This window comes from Anneissia japonica, unplaced genomic scaffold (genome assembly GCF_011630105.1).
Source record: "Anneissia japonica isolate Jap-2015-1 unplaced genomic scaffold, ASM1163010v1 scaffold4988_len2956909_cov206, whole genome shotgun sequence".
NCBI lineage: Eukaryota > Metazoa > Echinodermata > Crinoidea > Comatulida > Comatulidae > Anneissia > Anneissia japonica.
The window spans coordinates 147,666-164,017 of record NW_022696345.1 but is presented as its reverse complement, the minus strand read 5'-3'; the positions used below and the strand labels follow the sequence as shown (position 1 = coordinate 164,017).

Sequence of the window (16,352 nt, the reverse complement as noted above, 5' to 3'; positions counted from 1 at the left end):
TCCATATATATTATATTATATATATATTATATTTATATATACCGTAATTATATATATAATAATATATAGGCCTATATAATTATATATAATTAATATATATATATCCATATATATATATACATATATATATATATATATATATTTATTTATTTATTTATATGTATATAATAATGAAAAATATATCCAGCGTTACGCAGCAACTTAATCTGCCTTGTATATGTTTACTATTTATTTATTTATTTATCTATTTAATTTCAACAGACCAACAGCGAAATCATCGCCACTAACAGGCTGGTACTATGATTACCGATGCAAGTTTCAAGAGTTACAGTGTCGTTTTTGGACTCGTGGGGGAGTTGGTATTCAACAAATCCACCGTGTGATGGGTTATCATAGGCTGTGGAGTACTTGGAGTCTGAAGTGAGTCTGTTGATAATATCCATCCAACAGGTTTCCGTGGTCTAGAGGGTATCCTCAAAAGATCGCCGGTTGAATTGTACGGGGCGCTGTTTGGGACATCGCCATTATGATTAAAAAAGGTCGTAAATTGGGAGATAAATATAACCTGCATTAAACTTTGATCTACTGATTTCACTGCGAATTCGAGGTCAATTCCCAATCTGCTAAGGGGTTCATAGTGCCAACTACCCCAGAAACTACGAAGTGGAGCAGGTGTCCTTGTGTTTTTGTTTTTAAGCCACTTCTCTGACTTTTTCCCCTAAATCACGGGGTTAGGAGAGATCGCTGGACGACAGTTAATAAATCCCATCAAATCTATTTCTATTGTGGCTTAATTCACGCTAATCTGAAGAATTTGACTAACCCTAACCGTAAAGCTATCTACAGGCCTATACAAGTATGCCGTTTCGACTGAGATCACATTCCTTAATATCCTAAAATGTAGGATCTATTAAGCATTTATTTTGCTGTCAATCTTGACTAGAAAAAAGCTTAAGCCCTCAATATTACTAATTATTTATGAAATAACTAACCAAGCTTGACCAGGCTATCGGCATTCTAATGGATGCAGAAGCACTAACGTTTTGAGATACACCTACTGACATTCATAGTAATAAATCAATTCCCATTATTACGGATATAAAATTTCTTGACAGTATATTATGTAGGTTAAGGATCCATTCCACGTGTACTGTTGGATTCATCTCTGACTAGCAGTTGTTTTCACAGTTTGATTCAAGGGCCTATTCATTTTTCCCTAAAGAACCAGGATGCCCAGGCTCATTGTTTCAGGCTTTAAAATGTTCTTATTTTACACACTTTTCAAGAAAAAAAAATTATTATTGTACATTATTTTTTTTTCATTTTACATTTCACCTCAGCCGCCTCAGTTTGTTCTTATTCTGTTGTTATTTTATAAGCAGTTTCAGCCTCAGTGTTGTTATAAAATGTTTTCTTATTAAAAAAAAAAAAGTGTAGTCAAAATGTTTTTCCACAAGTCTTTTTTTTGTTTTGTAGACAAGGATATTCGAGATTGTAAATCAATTTTCGTAATCCAAGTAGTTGTGGTCTAACTTGACGTCGAAATTATTTTCGGATCTACAACCTTCCTTCTATACCCCTACAATAAAAGAAAGAAAAAGACAAATCTAGATCTACAGAACTAGCGATTGGCTATGATACAGTGCGCGTTACCTCATTTACATCTACACGTTCATTTACATGCACTGTACGCACTCGTGAAAAGTTACTTTAAGGACTAAAATTTACTATTCCTGGTATTTACAACGACATCATGTCAATATCAATCATTGCCTACCATAAAAAAAAAACAAACCCAGGTTGGGAAGCTTTGATCTCTACCTAGGAGCTGGATACATTGGTTCTAGGCTAAACCAAGGGGGGTCCAAAACAAAAAGTCCAAAGTTCAATCTAGAGCCATTTTGATGTTCGTTTATTTTCATTGATAGAATGAGCAACTCAAACACACTTAAATTTCACCACTTGTGTCTTGATAGTTACCAATCTCAAAAGCAATTAAATCGATAAGACTCGGAATAAACGATGGTTTGTACGTGCACCAGCAATTGGTCTAAAGAACTTTCTGATAGATGTAATTTACAGAAATAGCACGTTTCAAGTCTGATACCCTGCTGCAGGTCTGTAAAGATTTATTTAGTGGTCAGCCATAAGCACAATAACCCTTATAATGTAACGTAATTCAGTTTATTTTGTATAATTGAACCTATTTTGAGAACAGCACGTATCTATGGAGGCATGTAGAGAAATAATAACATCAAACACACACCGCAGATTGCTTGGAGACGTGTGTACTGTACTGTTCGTTTGTTAAAACAGCCCAATAGTAAAAATGATGAATTTTTTGGCAGTTTGCCGTAGATTTGCATTTAATTTCATCTATTTATTGCACATTTACAAAAAGTACAATACAACAAATTTTGGTCAGGGCATCTTAAGCAAAATTTTACTATAAATCATTTTTAATATATAATGTATATATTTATATAACATTTCGGTTCATATACCCATATTTTGTTTAATTTTTGACATTAAATTGTTACCAAATGTTACAATGAAATATATAAATAATAATCTATATATGTTAAACTGTTACCAAATGTTACAATGAAATATATAAATAATCTATATATATATATATGTCTATATATGTATATATATATAATTTCGGTTCATATACCCATATTTTGTTTAATTTTTAACAGTAAATTGTTACCAAATGTTACAATGAAATATAATATAATAATCTATAGTTTCACAAATAATTTGCTTCAATTTCGCAGTATTTCTTAACTTCTCTGGTCATTTCAAACCGATTTTTGGAGTTTTGTTGATCTTGCCGTCGGTCGTGTAAGTGGCGAATTGATTTTCTTGGTTGAGTGCTAAAAATATTTTGATTAAATATTGTTATTGCAGGCCCATGGTAAAAGTATCAAGACTTCAGCAAACAAAGAAAACTACAGTGATAACTCTTAGAAATTCCACGAAGACAACAGTTTCAATTTATACAGTAAGTAACTTTGACTTTGTTATTCATTCCCCGTTAAAGTTAGAACCTTATCAATCACCGAAGTAGAAGCTAGATGAGCCCTGTACACCCAAGTGATTCTTAAACGATCCACCATAACGATGAACGGAATTTTAATAAAATTAATTCTATATGTTGTACCCCAAGTGAATAGGCCTAAACTTTTAGGCTACAGATGGATGGAGGTCAGGCCCAACTACTAAAACATAAAGGAGTTCCTCTTCGTATTTCTAAACAATTTTACGAACATCAGCCTTGCGTGTAAATTGGAATGCAATTATAAACATGTCTGGCATACGGTAAATTAAACCGGTAACTGACTTCATACCAATTAGACCAACATGATATAATCTTTGGTAACATAGGATGTAAAGTGCATTGTATGTTTTTCAGTCATGACGTATGGTACGAATTACATACAGGACCATTTGAAACACATGTATGAGCCTAATTTGGCCTTATCCCATTATTTAATATACAGTCTGCTCTGTATAACGCGAATTATTGTATACGGCAAAAGCATTTAATCTCTTAACTATATTTTTTCTTCCCCGACGAATTGTGTTGAGCTCCCAGACGGGAAGAACTTCCACAGGCCTCTACTACTGCCCATAATCACTGCGCACAAGATGAGATTTTAGTGTAGTTCCAGCGAGGTGGTTATTTATTAGCCCTCAACCGCCACCCCTGACATTATCAAATTTGTTGTATGATGACACTTGAGCTGTTTGAACTAAAAATATATATTTTTTTCAATTGAGTTTGAAATTGTTTTAGGCCTATTTTGTGTCCTAAATGTTAAAGAACAATGAATGCAACTGTAAACCATAGAATTTCTCAGTAGCAGGGGGATTTAACGGAAACTGTCTTGATTTACCGAAACGCTGGTCAATTTTGAAAACCACATTCGACAAAGAGATATGCAACATAATTGATGGATTTTAAACAATCTTCGTCGATGACGATTACACTCAAAACATCTAGGGTAGTTTGAATTGCAACGCTAGTGGCTAGACATGCATTTATAATATAATCATGACAAAGTTAAAATTCCAGTATAGTCATGTTCATCACTGATCACTGAGAAGGACAATGTTTGTATCTGTGTGTGTGTCCGTTAGGCCCCATTAAAAATTATTAGTTTATCACCCTATCAAAGAATAAAAACTGATGAGGGAGGGAGTTGTACCAGTAGACATATTTGCAAAAAATCCTGAGCTTTTCAAGTGAAACAAGATGGAAAAATGAAAAATGACCGCTTTAAATAAGAATATATGTTGATTGAAACAAACAAAAACATCAGAATTTCCCCAAAAGTGATGAGCGAGGGGGTTATAAACTAATAATTTTGTATGGGGCCTTATTTGTTGTGCAGTTAGGTGGCGCTGCATTGCGCCTGCTGCGAGTACCCAGGGGCCAAGCCCGAATTTCCGATTTCCAATTGAATGAGGACCAATAAAGAATTATTTACTTATTTATAAACAAAAATAAAATATAATAAAATAAATAACTAACTCAAAAGTAAGGCGAGTACCGTACTTCGTCATAATAGCTTATTCATCAAAATTATGATTCCGTTTCATTCCAAGCAAATTAAATGTTTTAGATGAAATGCAACTTTATTCAAAAGTAAACAATTGTTGAAAAAGAAAACTTTAAGAACGTATTTTATTTTGCATTTGTATGGAATAGATAGGCTAGGTATCCTACACGCATTCGACCCACACACGTTTCCGTTGTAAATAGTTCAATTGTGTCTATACTTTAAAGCCGAGACAACTATCAGTACTACCCAGTCTCACGTGTACACGTCATCATTGTTTTGAGATTGCATTCATTTTTATTACATGTGGAAAATATAAACATATCCAGAGCTCTCCTTTTGATTGGCTATGATGCAACACGTAGTTTTATTTTTGCATTGGCCGATCGCACCTGCCAGCCGTACGCGCAGCTTTGACGTCACCAGTGAGAACCATACCGGTACTTAGTCTAGGACACGTTTCCGCACCAATGGAAAATATATTCCCATTACTCTTTATAAACATCTAGGCCTATTGGGTCTGTGTTACAACAGAAGAAATTTCTTATGTAGTTATTTTTTGCACGTTTTATAATATACCCAGTTATTATGTATGCGGAAACAGAAAAGAAGTTATCCCGATGTGCGGCACCGTCAGGGAATGGGCTCTAAACTATCTAAAATTATTGCATTTTGGACCGTCATCGGATTAATCCCACATGATTGAGATTGGTTGAAATATGCTTCACATGAGTCTTAAGCGGATTATAATCGGTTATTTCAGTCGGATAATCGTCAGATAATAACCATGTCGCAGAATCATGCATAAGAATAGACCCTACTAAGTTGATACAAATACAAATAAACACAAATAACATTTTTTTAACTAAAGAGCTAGCTGCCATTGCGACAGATGTATGCCCGGGATATGTTTCACCAAAAACAATTTTAGCAAGAGTACTCTCGGAAATCCGGCCACTTTCTCGGACACTGGGTTAAATGCAAAGACACCAATTAACTCAAAATACACTGATATCACTTTCACGTTGATCGAGGCAAACGTATGGTACACGTTTCAGACCTTACACTGTAGGCCTACTTCAATATGTATTATTGTATTACAATACAGCATAAAGTTTTTGTTAAGAAAAACCCAAAACAAGCAACAATGTTGCACGCATGACTTAATAAACAGTGCATCAAGCCCTACTATACTAGTGAGGTCTACTACTAGGCCTATATACCGTACTAATCAATATGATGCCTGATATGTTTCAGTTACTTATTCTACATATATAGAGATACAAAATACTAATAGACCTATACCTAACTAAAATGGAGTGGAATGTGTTAACCACTAAATATTACAATTTCCTTTATTACATATATTATGATTTGTTAATACAGTATTTTAAAGGCAGGAATACCACACCTTCTCAGTTGATTCAAGGACATTTTAACTGTGCTGGTCCTTCATTGATGGACATTCTTAAGAGCTATCACTCATAGAAGCAGTGATTTGTGGTCTATTTATTATCTGGAAGCATACTGTACATCACGGGATCTGGACCTTCTTCTTGAAAAAGCAAAAAAGGAGCTTGTATGTCGCAGAATCATGCATAAGAATAGACCCTACTAAGTTGATACAAATACAAATAAACACAAATAACATTTTTTTAAACTAAAGAGCTAGCTGCCATTGCGACAGATGTATGCCCGGGATATGTTTCACCAAAAACAATTTTAGCAAGAGTACTCTCGGAAATCCGGCCACTTTCTCGGACACTGGGTTAAATGCAAAGACACCAATTAACTCAAAATACACTGATATCACTTTCACGTTGATCGAGGCAAACGTATGGTACACGTTTCAGACCTTACACTGTAGGCCTACTTCAATATGTATTATTGTATTACAATACAGCATAAAGTTTTTGTTAAGAAAAACCCAAAACAAGCAACAATGTTGCACGCATGACTTAATAAACAGTGCATCAAGCCCTACTATACTAGTGAGGTCTACTACTAGGCCTATATACCGTACTAATCAATATGATGCCTGATATGTTTCAGTTACTTATTCTACATATATAGAGATACAAAATACTAATAGACCTATACCTAACTAAAATGGAGTGGAATGTGTTAACCACTAAATATTACAATTTCCTTTATTACATATATTATGATTTGTTAATACAGTATTTTAAAGGCAGGAATACCACACCTTCTCAGTTGATTCAAGGACATTTTAACTGTGCTGGTCCTTCATTGATTGACATTCCTAAGAGCTATCACTCATAGAAGCAGTGATTTGTGGTGTATTTATTATCTAGAAGCATACTGTATATCACGGGATCTGGACCTTCTTCTTGGCAAAGCAAAAAAAAAAAGAGCTTATATACCAGGCATTGCGATAAGCGACACAATTAATTAATAATTTACAAACACGAAATGTCGTTTCGGGATCTGGCAATGTACAAATCATTTAACATTTTTTGTAATTTCATACACCACAAAGGTACCTGTATTTATTTATAATTCAACTACAGTAAATTATATTTCCAGATGTTGTAGGTACAGGCGTTAATGGTTGAAACTAAAACAGTATAGGCTCTTTGTTTAACAAAGAAAAGCACCAATTGTTCCAATGCCAAAAATTATCACGCGTTTAAATCTTTTTATGAGTTTGTAACAATTTCCATACCTATCTTAGCATGATCGATTAATAATTCTGGGTAACTGACAGGGTTTCCCCGACGAAAGCAAAGTGGGCGTGGTAGAGCTTCTATTAAAAGGTGTCGAAAGTGGTCCTAGAGGCGAAGCCCCCGAAAATTTTGACAATTTAGGGGTTTCAAAGGCTTATTTAATCGATTTTAGAGTCTACTAATATGTAGAAAGTATATAATTATTTTTCTCCCCGACGAATTGTGCTTTTTCTCCCCGACGGGGTGGGGGAGCTCTCCCCGACGGGGGGCCCTGGCTCCCCCGCTCCCCCCCCCCCGCTGGCGCCACCTCTGGTAACTGAATCACTATGATATTCAATAGCGGTTAATGGTGAACAAACTAACTCCTTAAAAAATTTAGTTGCCAGAAAGGTGGAGGTTTTGAAGATGCCAGGGCTTTTCACACGTACAGTACTCAGGGTCAATCGACAGCACGCGTTCCTTTCCCCACGGGTCACGGGTGAGGTCTGGGGGTCACCTAATGCCCCAGTGCAGTCGGGTGGCGTTGCCGAAGTGGAGGTCTAGGCGAAACCCACCCCCACCCCAAAGTATTAAGTATTTGGTTGTCTAATTTTTTTACTTTATCCAAAATGGACGACATTTTTTCCATCACTATTTTCACACTACTGGCTCCGGCTTCTACGCGGCCCAGGCCAAGGGTGATTTTCCCACTTACCCCTCTACTACTCTAGGTATAGATTGGCTAAGTGGCGGGTTAAGTTGTGAAAGTGAAAAGCGTCAGCTATTTTATGTGTCTAGTAATATTTGTCCAGTTTGGTACAGATTTTTGCAAAATGTTTGTTTATAATTACAACCGACGTGACTGGGTCAACATGAAATTAGGTACGATCAAATTTTTGAATTTGAGTTTACACAATAATTGGCAATATGATGCTCTGGAAAATTAATCCTGCCTCTCAAATCTCACTACGGTAACTAGGCTACATCAAGCGTTGAGTGGATTTGTATTCTTGTTTTTTTTTTTATTGTAAGGTTATACATTACCAATCAATTTTAAGTCTTTTATTTCCCTTGGCCCACAAAAATTTAGGCCTACTGTAATATGAACTCATAAATTACAGTGTAAATTTAAATTAAGTTTAAAGTGTTCGATCTTTTCGAGAATGTATACCGGTAATAGGAATGCAAACTCATTCAACCTCTCTTTGAATACTTTGATTTTAATGGCAGTTCTTAATGATCCCATGACGTCATCTTAACCATAGGCAAATCAGAGATTCTTATCACCGGAAATAATATAATAATAATCTTTAATATTCATTCTATTGCAAATTAATAGGGGTGGCGCCAATGAGGAAGGTGTTTCCGTTGGAGAGTGCTGTCCCCACCCTCAGCGTAAAAACGGAGAAAAAATCTTGGAGTCTTGGAGGCTAAAATCGATTGTCATAACCTTTCTGAGCTTTGCCTCTGGACTTCCTCCAAGGGGTTCAGATCGGTCCTGACAACGCCCATTTACATTAGGGAAACCCCCCAAATCCTTCCCCCCCCCCCCCACACTACAATCGAAATGAGTTCATATGTATACCTGACGGTACTTGTATAATGTAGGGGATTATTCCACCAGGCCAGAGTCTGTCCTTATTCGAGGTAGCTTTTCTCGCTGTTCTGTGCTTCACTGCCAACGACTCGTTTTTGAACACATCGTCTTGTTGTCCTTCCTGTAAAGAAATTAATAAAGTGGGTTTATATTTTGATTGATTTTCTCACCCAAATTAGCCTTTTTTTTTTAATTGTCAAAGATCAATGGACGTTGCTGAAACATATTTTGTTATCCCGTCTAAGCTACCTTAGACGGGAATAAGGCTATCCAATGTCTCAAAAACTTAAAATATGTTTCGAAGTCCTATGGGTGATATAGATGAAATAAGACAGTATATATATATTCAACTGCGATTGCAACAGCTGTACATTGCTGAGCATTCCCCTGGCCATACCACGATCACTATCTAATAATTGGTGTCTAATCGCCAAGGTCATACAATATTGCTCCACATTATTATTAGCCCAAGGATATGTCTGTCGACCGATACAATAAGTTGAATGTTACTGGTTATAAAACAACAGGCCTACCGAGGCACCTACACCTGGTTATGTACATGTGCCTAGGGCCTAACAAGTACTCTATTATAATAAATTCAAGGTGTGAAATTCACTTATACCTACAGCTTTTCATTCACGATATGTATTGTTACCGGTACGTTTTTTCAAGATTGCCTGTAGGGTATTATGATTTTTTAAAATTCGTTCACACATTTGACGCTACAAAAATGTTTAAATTATATATCACATATAGGGCGTCTAGTGAATATGCTTCTATGCGTATTAATCGCACAGTGACATTTTTTATGGTTAGCTTTTGATCAGCTTTTAAGGCAATTATAAGCAACACATAATTACAAGACGGTGAGCTCAGAAATTTCAATTAAAAATACAATAAAATTGGCCTCTTATTATGACGTAATTTAAACAGTGAAGTATATAGGTAACATATGGTACTCAAAAGAACAAAATATAGAGAACGATGACGGAATCTCTGTTGAGGCATAGTAAGCATACAAAAATTGGTAATGTGAAAGTTCTTTCAGTAAACGTAAGTAAAACAGCCAGAGCACCCCCCCCCAAAAAAAATAAATAAAAAATAAAACAAAACAAAAAAACAAAAAAACAAAAAAATTGGACAACATTACTATATACACGATCGCTTTACAGTCAGTAATTACTGCCTGATAAGTTGGCTTTACCTGAAATAGGCTTATTTCAATAGGCCTTTTTTTTCTCTTTTGTGGGGATTTCGCCCACCTTTATTTCTTTCTCTTTTTGTTATTTTTTACATTTTTTTTTGTCATCAACGACATAAAAAATATCAAGAATCAAGGAAATTAAAATTAAATTGCACAGGATATGGGGGTCAGTCCACCATGGCTGACTAAATTGTTCAACTTCGGTTTTACCTGCATTATCATTTATGTTAACAATCTAAATTAAATCATTATCTCAAAAGCAATTTTTGAAAAAGTGCATCCATTCAAAATTGTGTATACGATTTATTTCAATAGGCCTAGTGGTCGAGCAGTATAATTCCAACCCAACCATTTTAAAATTGTTACCGTAATATTCAAATTCAATACTAAGCATCTATATTTCTTTTAAAATCACTTCCTATTTCATATGTGTTATTATTAGAAATGAGTGACATAAGTTAGCTTTATTCTTGTGGCGTCACATTGTGAATGAACTTTATTGTTAATAATCGCCTCCAAATGGATCTTCATTATTCATACTGTTAGAATTACGAACGCGTCAGTCAATAAATATTTTAGTTTTAGCTTCCACTGTGCCATCAATGGGCGAAATCGATGGTTTCTGTCACTCACATATTTCGAATTATGTTCAATTATTCCCGGAGTTTCATATCAGGTTCAACCATACAATATAACGTCTGTAGCACAAGCTTTCAACAGCAGTGTTTGTCGGCTTCGTGAGGTGAAGTGAAGAGGTAAAGATTGGATTCAGTGGCGGATCTCCAGGAAATCAAAATAGAGGGGCCCAGAGAGTCATTTTCACAGATGAAGGATCTATACCGCCTCAGCCCCACCATTATTGGGGTAGTAGTCGATTATACTGAATTGGACCATGAATAGGCCTATATAAACTTGATGTTCTACCATTCGATATTAATCAGAGTAATTAATACGTATCCTCATGGGTCAGTTCTATAAATCATTGATCACACATTAAATTGGTCATTAAATGCTCTAGGTGTTGTAACAATCCTACAATAATACCTCTACCACAGCAGCACCACTTAACTAACCACCACCATCAGAGGCCTACAACTACTGCTAGGCTACAACAATTAGCATCCGTAAAGCCTGGGTTCCATAATTGCCACACAGTCGCTACAGCGTTTTCACTCCAATCCTTGCACTGCGTACAGCCATCCCTGACGTAATCGGGATTCAACTGACCGATCAGCGTCGACAAATGAGTCAGCGATAGCGTGTAGCGATTGTATGGAAACCAGGCTTTACTTAAAAACAAACGTAAAACATAGTCAACGCTAATTCTCTGTTCAGGCTTCTCTGGAGCCAGTTACCCATTTGTGTTAAACAAAAATGTAGTTCTATTTACGAAGAATTTAAAAAAAACTTATTTTTTATAGCTTTTTATTCTAGATTATTTTTCACTTTCACTTTTAATAATTTTTGAATTGGCGCTGTAAAAGCTATTGCACAGCTGCTATTATTTGTTTTGTTATTATTTGTGTATTGCTGATAGGTAGTCCTAATACAGAAAAAAACAATCATCTCTAAACGTCAAATATATAAGGGCATGCGGGTCTATATTTGATATTCCTTTATAATAACTTCGGAGCAATCTCTGAGTATAGGTGACCTTGATTTACAGCACTGCGAACACGATGTGAAATATGATATAAACGTTTTCTGAAGATGGCAGCTAAAAAAATCAGTTCCTGGTGAGTGAATTCTACTGGTTAAAAACCCCAGCTTCCCAGCATTTCTGTTGTGTTTACACCTGAAGTTATAATTTAACAAACTTTCATTCTATCCCTGGGACTCTATTTTTCATTTCCGCCGGCTATAAAACATAATTTATACATTCTTTCAAGATTAAATTTCAAAACGAGCTAATGACCAATTTCATTGGAGAACAGATTGGCCTACCTGATTATATATACATTATATGTACCGTACATCTGTTATTATTACTTAAATGTGCACGTTTAATCATGGTTGTCATTGTATTCTAAATGTTTTTAACGACGCAATACATGATATAATATCAGTGTCGAATCCAGCAATTTTAAATAGAGGTGGGGGAGAGGGACTTTCCCAGATGGAGGGTATAATATATCAGAAAATTTATGATTATGGCACCTCTAGATGGCCTGAAATGACAAAAATTGGAATATAATTTTCTTTTTATCTCCATTTTATGTTAAATCTTGACAAATTAAGGGTCCCAGGCCGTCTCAGGGTGGATCGAGGATCACATGACAGTTCCTGGACTAGGTACGCACCAAGTAGTCCAATCCATTACCACTGCATAAATTAGGCCTTTATGGTGCCGATGATAAAATGATGATGAGATGATGATGGTGATGATGATGATGATGATGATGATGATGATGATGACGACAACGATGATCATCATCATGTGGATACTAGATCATTGGGTCAATGGCAAAATCTCCAGACGTAGCACGTCAATAGGTTAACAACGATGATCATAATAATAATAATGATAATGATTTTTTTGTTGTTGATGATGATGATCATAATCATGTGGATACAAGATCAATAATTGGCAAAATCTCCATAGAGGTATCACGTCAATAAGATAACGATCATAATAATAATGATGGTTATGATGATAATGGAGAGTGGATCACTGGTTCAATAATTGGCAAATGCTCCATATATGTATCACGCCAACTGAATATCGATAATGATCATAATGATGATGAAGTTATACGGTTGGTTGTTGATGACGACAAGGCTGAAGATGTTGGTGATGTTGGCAGTGTTGTGAAGTTGACTTTTATATTGATAGCAACACTTGCTGACTGCTGATTGATGATGATGATCTGCCTTCGATACTTTCATTAGCTAACCGGTTACACTCTCTGTAATTTCATTTTTGGGACCTAAAAGATCAATATCTTATTTGTTGTATATTCTACAAGGGTTGTATGGCTTGTCATAAGGGATGCCTAAGACCGCATTCATCGGATACTTCTCTAAATAGTGGGCGAATAAAAAATGGTTGTTAATGAAGCATATTATTGAAGGCATGGTACTTTTTTTAGTGATTCTCATGTGGTTTTGAAAAACATATAACATATATGTGCTGTGTCATATTATGAAAAGTCTGAAAAATGATTTTATTTGCAAACCTTACTAATTACAACATCCCATGGAGGAAGCACCTTTCGCTCCGTGCTGACAAGTACACCAAGATATGTCAAATTAGCGACTCAATGTGTATACAATTCAATATATTTGTATGAGTCACTTATTGCAAAGTAAAACTGACCTACTAATAGTTCCACGATAAATAACTAATATTTGTATGAACATTTAATTGCCGATGATTTCCCATCGCCAAGGCATTCTTAAAGGTAAAATGACAACCACGAAAATATACAGAAATAGAACTACCCCATAATTTCAATTGGACATTGTCTAAACTTTACTCACTGAAGCCCTTGTTGCATATAATAATAGCCTAATAATAATAATAATAATAATAATAATAATAATAATAATAATAATAACGATGATGATGATTATAACAATAACAAACACAAAAACAATAATAACAATAATAAAAATAATAATTTTATTAATAATATATTCCTAATAAAACTAGGCCTACACTATATTCAACAAATTCTGAATAATTATCATTCATTCAATCATTCAGGAATAAACATATAAAAATTACGGGCATACATGACTTAAACAATGAATCAAAATAATGTATGACACTAATAGAAATCAAAGCATGCATTGAAAACCAACCAACCATGCAATAGTTGATAACATATCAATATTATATATTAATGTTTGCGGTACACCACGTAGATAGTTTTGAAAAGAACTGTTGTTGTTTGGTTTAGAATATCTCGACGTTTCAAATGAGTTACTTTAATCGTCTTCAGGAGAATAATATCTGCAGCAATCACAAAACTGTGAAATACTTATAATGCAGTAATTAGGCCTAGTTATAAGACGAAAAACACTGACTTATAGGGTTCAGTAAAAGTCTTTCCTGTCTTGCCTTCAAAGTAGACTATTCACAACAGCTGTGATATAAAAATAACAACGTCGTACGACCAAAGGTTATAAAAAAGTTTATACCTCCTTTGGTACGGCGTATTCAAAATTATTTAGCCACATCCTTTGCGAATTTGTTCCACAAGTGCGAGTGATTGAGTGGTTGATTGAGTGACAAAGTGATTGATTTAATTGAATGACAATTGAACGTTGATGTGTTTTTATTTTTTGAATGAAAGTGACACAACTTCTTTCATAAACAGTGTGGTTTTACTTTGCTTTAATTTGATCATGATCTGTTGGAAACTTTTTTATCGTATATACGCCTAATAAAGTTAGAGCTCAGTATTTTGAGATTCATATAGGCATAGTTAGCATATCATATTGACCAGTCGAAGTATTGTTACTGAATAATGCTATACACATAATAATATGAATTATTGTATATGTCACGTCCTGACTGATTATCATAATTAAAGTATTACATTAATTTCTAAGTATATCTCATCAATAATAAATTTTTACACATACAAGTCTTCATATATAAAGAAACCCCCTGAGATAAAAAAAAAAATATGGAGCTTTCGTGGTGATAGGTGTCCAGTTGCGATCGTATAGGAAACAGATGAGTATTAAGTTTGAGATTAAATATATGTAGATTATATTTAGAAGATATATATAGATGTAAAATAAACATTTGAGAATATACACATACAGAATACACATTATCATATAAGCCAATTTTATACGGTATGTATTATATGGCATATACAGTACATTCATTTTTCAACTAGGCCTCACCTTATATGTAGTAGGCCTATAATATTTAGGGAAAGAGAGTACTGTATACACATTTCATTTTATTTCATTCAAAACGATTACAAACAAATTAAAGAGAGTCGTGCTGGACCGGATTACTCAGAAGTGATCTAGAGATTATAGATCCATCAGCTTTCGAGGAGCTCTCCGAAACACGACTGTCGTAAAAAAAAAAAAAAAAAAAAAAAAAAAAAAAAAAAAAAAACGACTGTCGTAAAAAAAAAAAAAAAAAAAAAAAAAAAATAGTAAAAACAAATATTGTACGCGTTACTCTTTAAATACGCTATAGGATTATAGAAATATGTAGGAGTGAATTTTAAGTGATTTTAATGTCTACTGTTAATTTAAACATAATTAGAAATATAATAATGCATGTGTATATGGATAATTGTATATTATGTTCAAACGTAACAGAAGAGGAACCTGCGACAACCTGCGACAACCTGCGACCCAACAGTATAAGCGAATCACGAAGTTGCAGTGGTAATCCAAGTGCCAATAGACTCTGTATTCCCATGCTTTTGAACCATATGTATGTATACATAATATATAAATACACATGTATGTATGTATATATATATATATATATATATATCTATATATATATGTATGTATGTATATATGTAGGCCTATATGTATATATAGGCCTATACACACACAACAAAACTTTAATCAGACATATTCTACAATATGTTATAACACAGGGATATTTATAATGTAATTTATTAAATAGATACTACAGCTAATTATCTTTCTTTAAACATATAAAATAAGGTAGATAACAATGCATACAATTAATAAGTATATGCAGTTATTTAGCACAAATCAAAAACAGAAAAACCTCTGTTAGTATAATTTTCGAGAGTGTAGAACTTACCGTTACTCCCTTTGCCGCCTGTTGTGAGAAACTGATTATATTCCCAGAGGAAAAAATAGGCAATATAATAATATGAATACACAACCTTAGGAGGTCCATAATTGAAGATGTTTAGATACGCCCGCTCCTCGGTACAGTCGTCTTTCCTCAACCATGATTTCCGAACGACTGGCGGATTGCTGTCAAAGTACTCGCATAACAAGTCAATAGGGTCGTGCGAACCTGAGATCACTAACCCTGAAAGTTGACAACAGTAAAGACCGGTAGTAATCCCCAAGAACAAGCCACAACTTTTTTCTATGAATGAAAAGCCTGTGTTACTAACGTAACAATGTATATTCGTCGCTGATTGGTCTGGTTAATCCACTATTGTGTTTGTCATAATATATGGTTTTTAATGGTCCATGTCTGAAACATAATAGGCGTACGTGTAGATCTATATCATTTCATATTGTTCTATATTAAATTTAACCACAGAGACTATTAAACTAAATCAGTTTAGGGACCTATAAATATTTGAAGTTCAACATTAACCCGACTGAGTGTCAAGACCTCGTTTAAA

General features: G+C 34.5%; 1 protein-coding gene across 1 annotated transcript in view; it reads right to left on the bottom strand.

The window, feature by feature from the left end:
• LOC117101774 overlaps positions 1 to 16,019 on the bottom strand; it is a 26,618-nt gene extending 10,599 nt beyond the window's left edge. Inside the window, exons 1-2 of the mRNA XM_033241832.1 lie at positions 15,791 to 16,019; positions 8,820 to 8,952 (exon numbers count right to left, since the gene is read on the bottom strand). Of these exons, the coding sequence (XP_033097723.1) occupies positions 8,820 to 8,952; positions 15,791 to 15,889 (232 nt within the window). The 5' untranslated portion in view covers positions 15,890 to 16,019. The remainder of the gene's footprint in view (positions 1 to 8,819; positions 8,953 to 15,790) is intronic.
• Between the last annotated feature and the right edge of the window lie 333 nt (positions 16,020 to 16,352).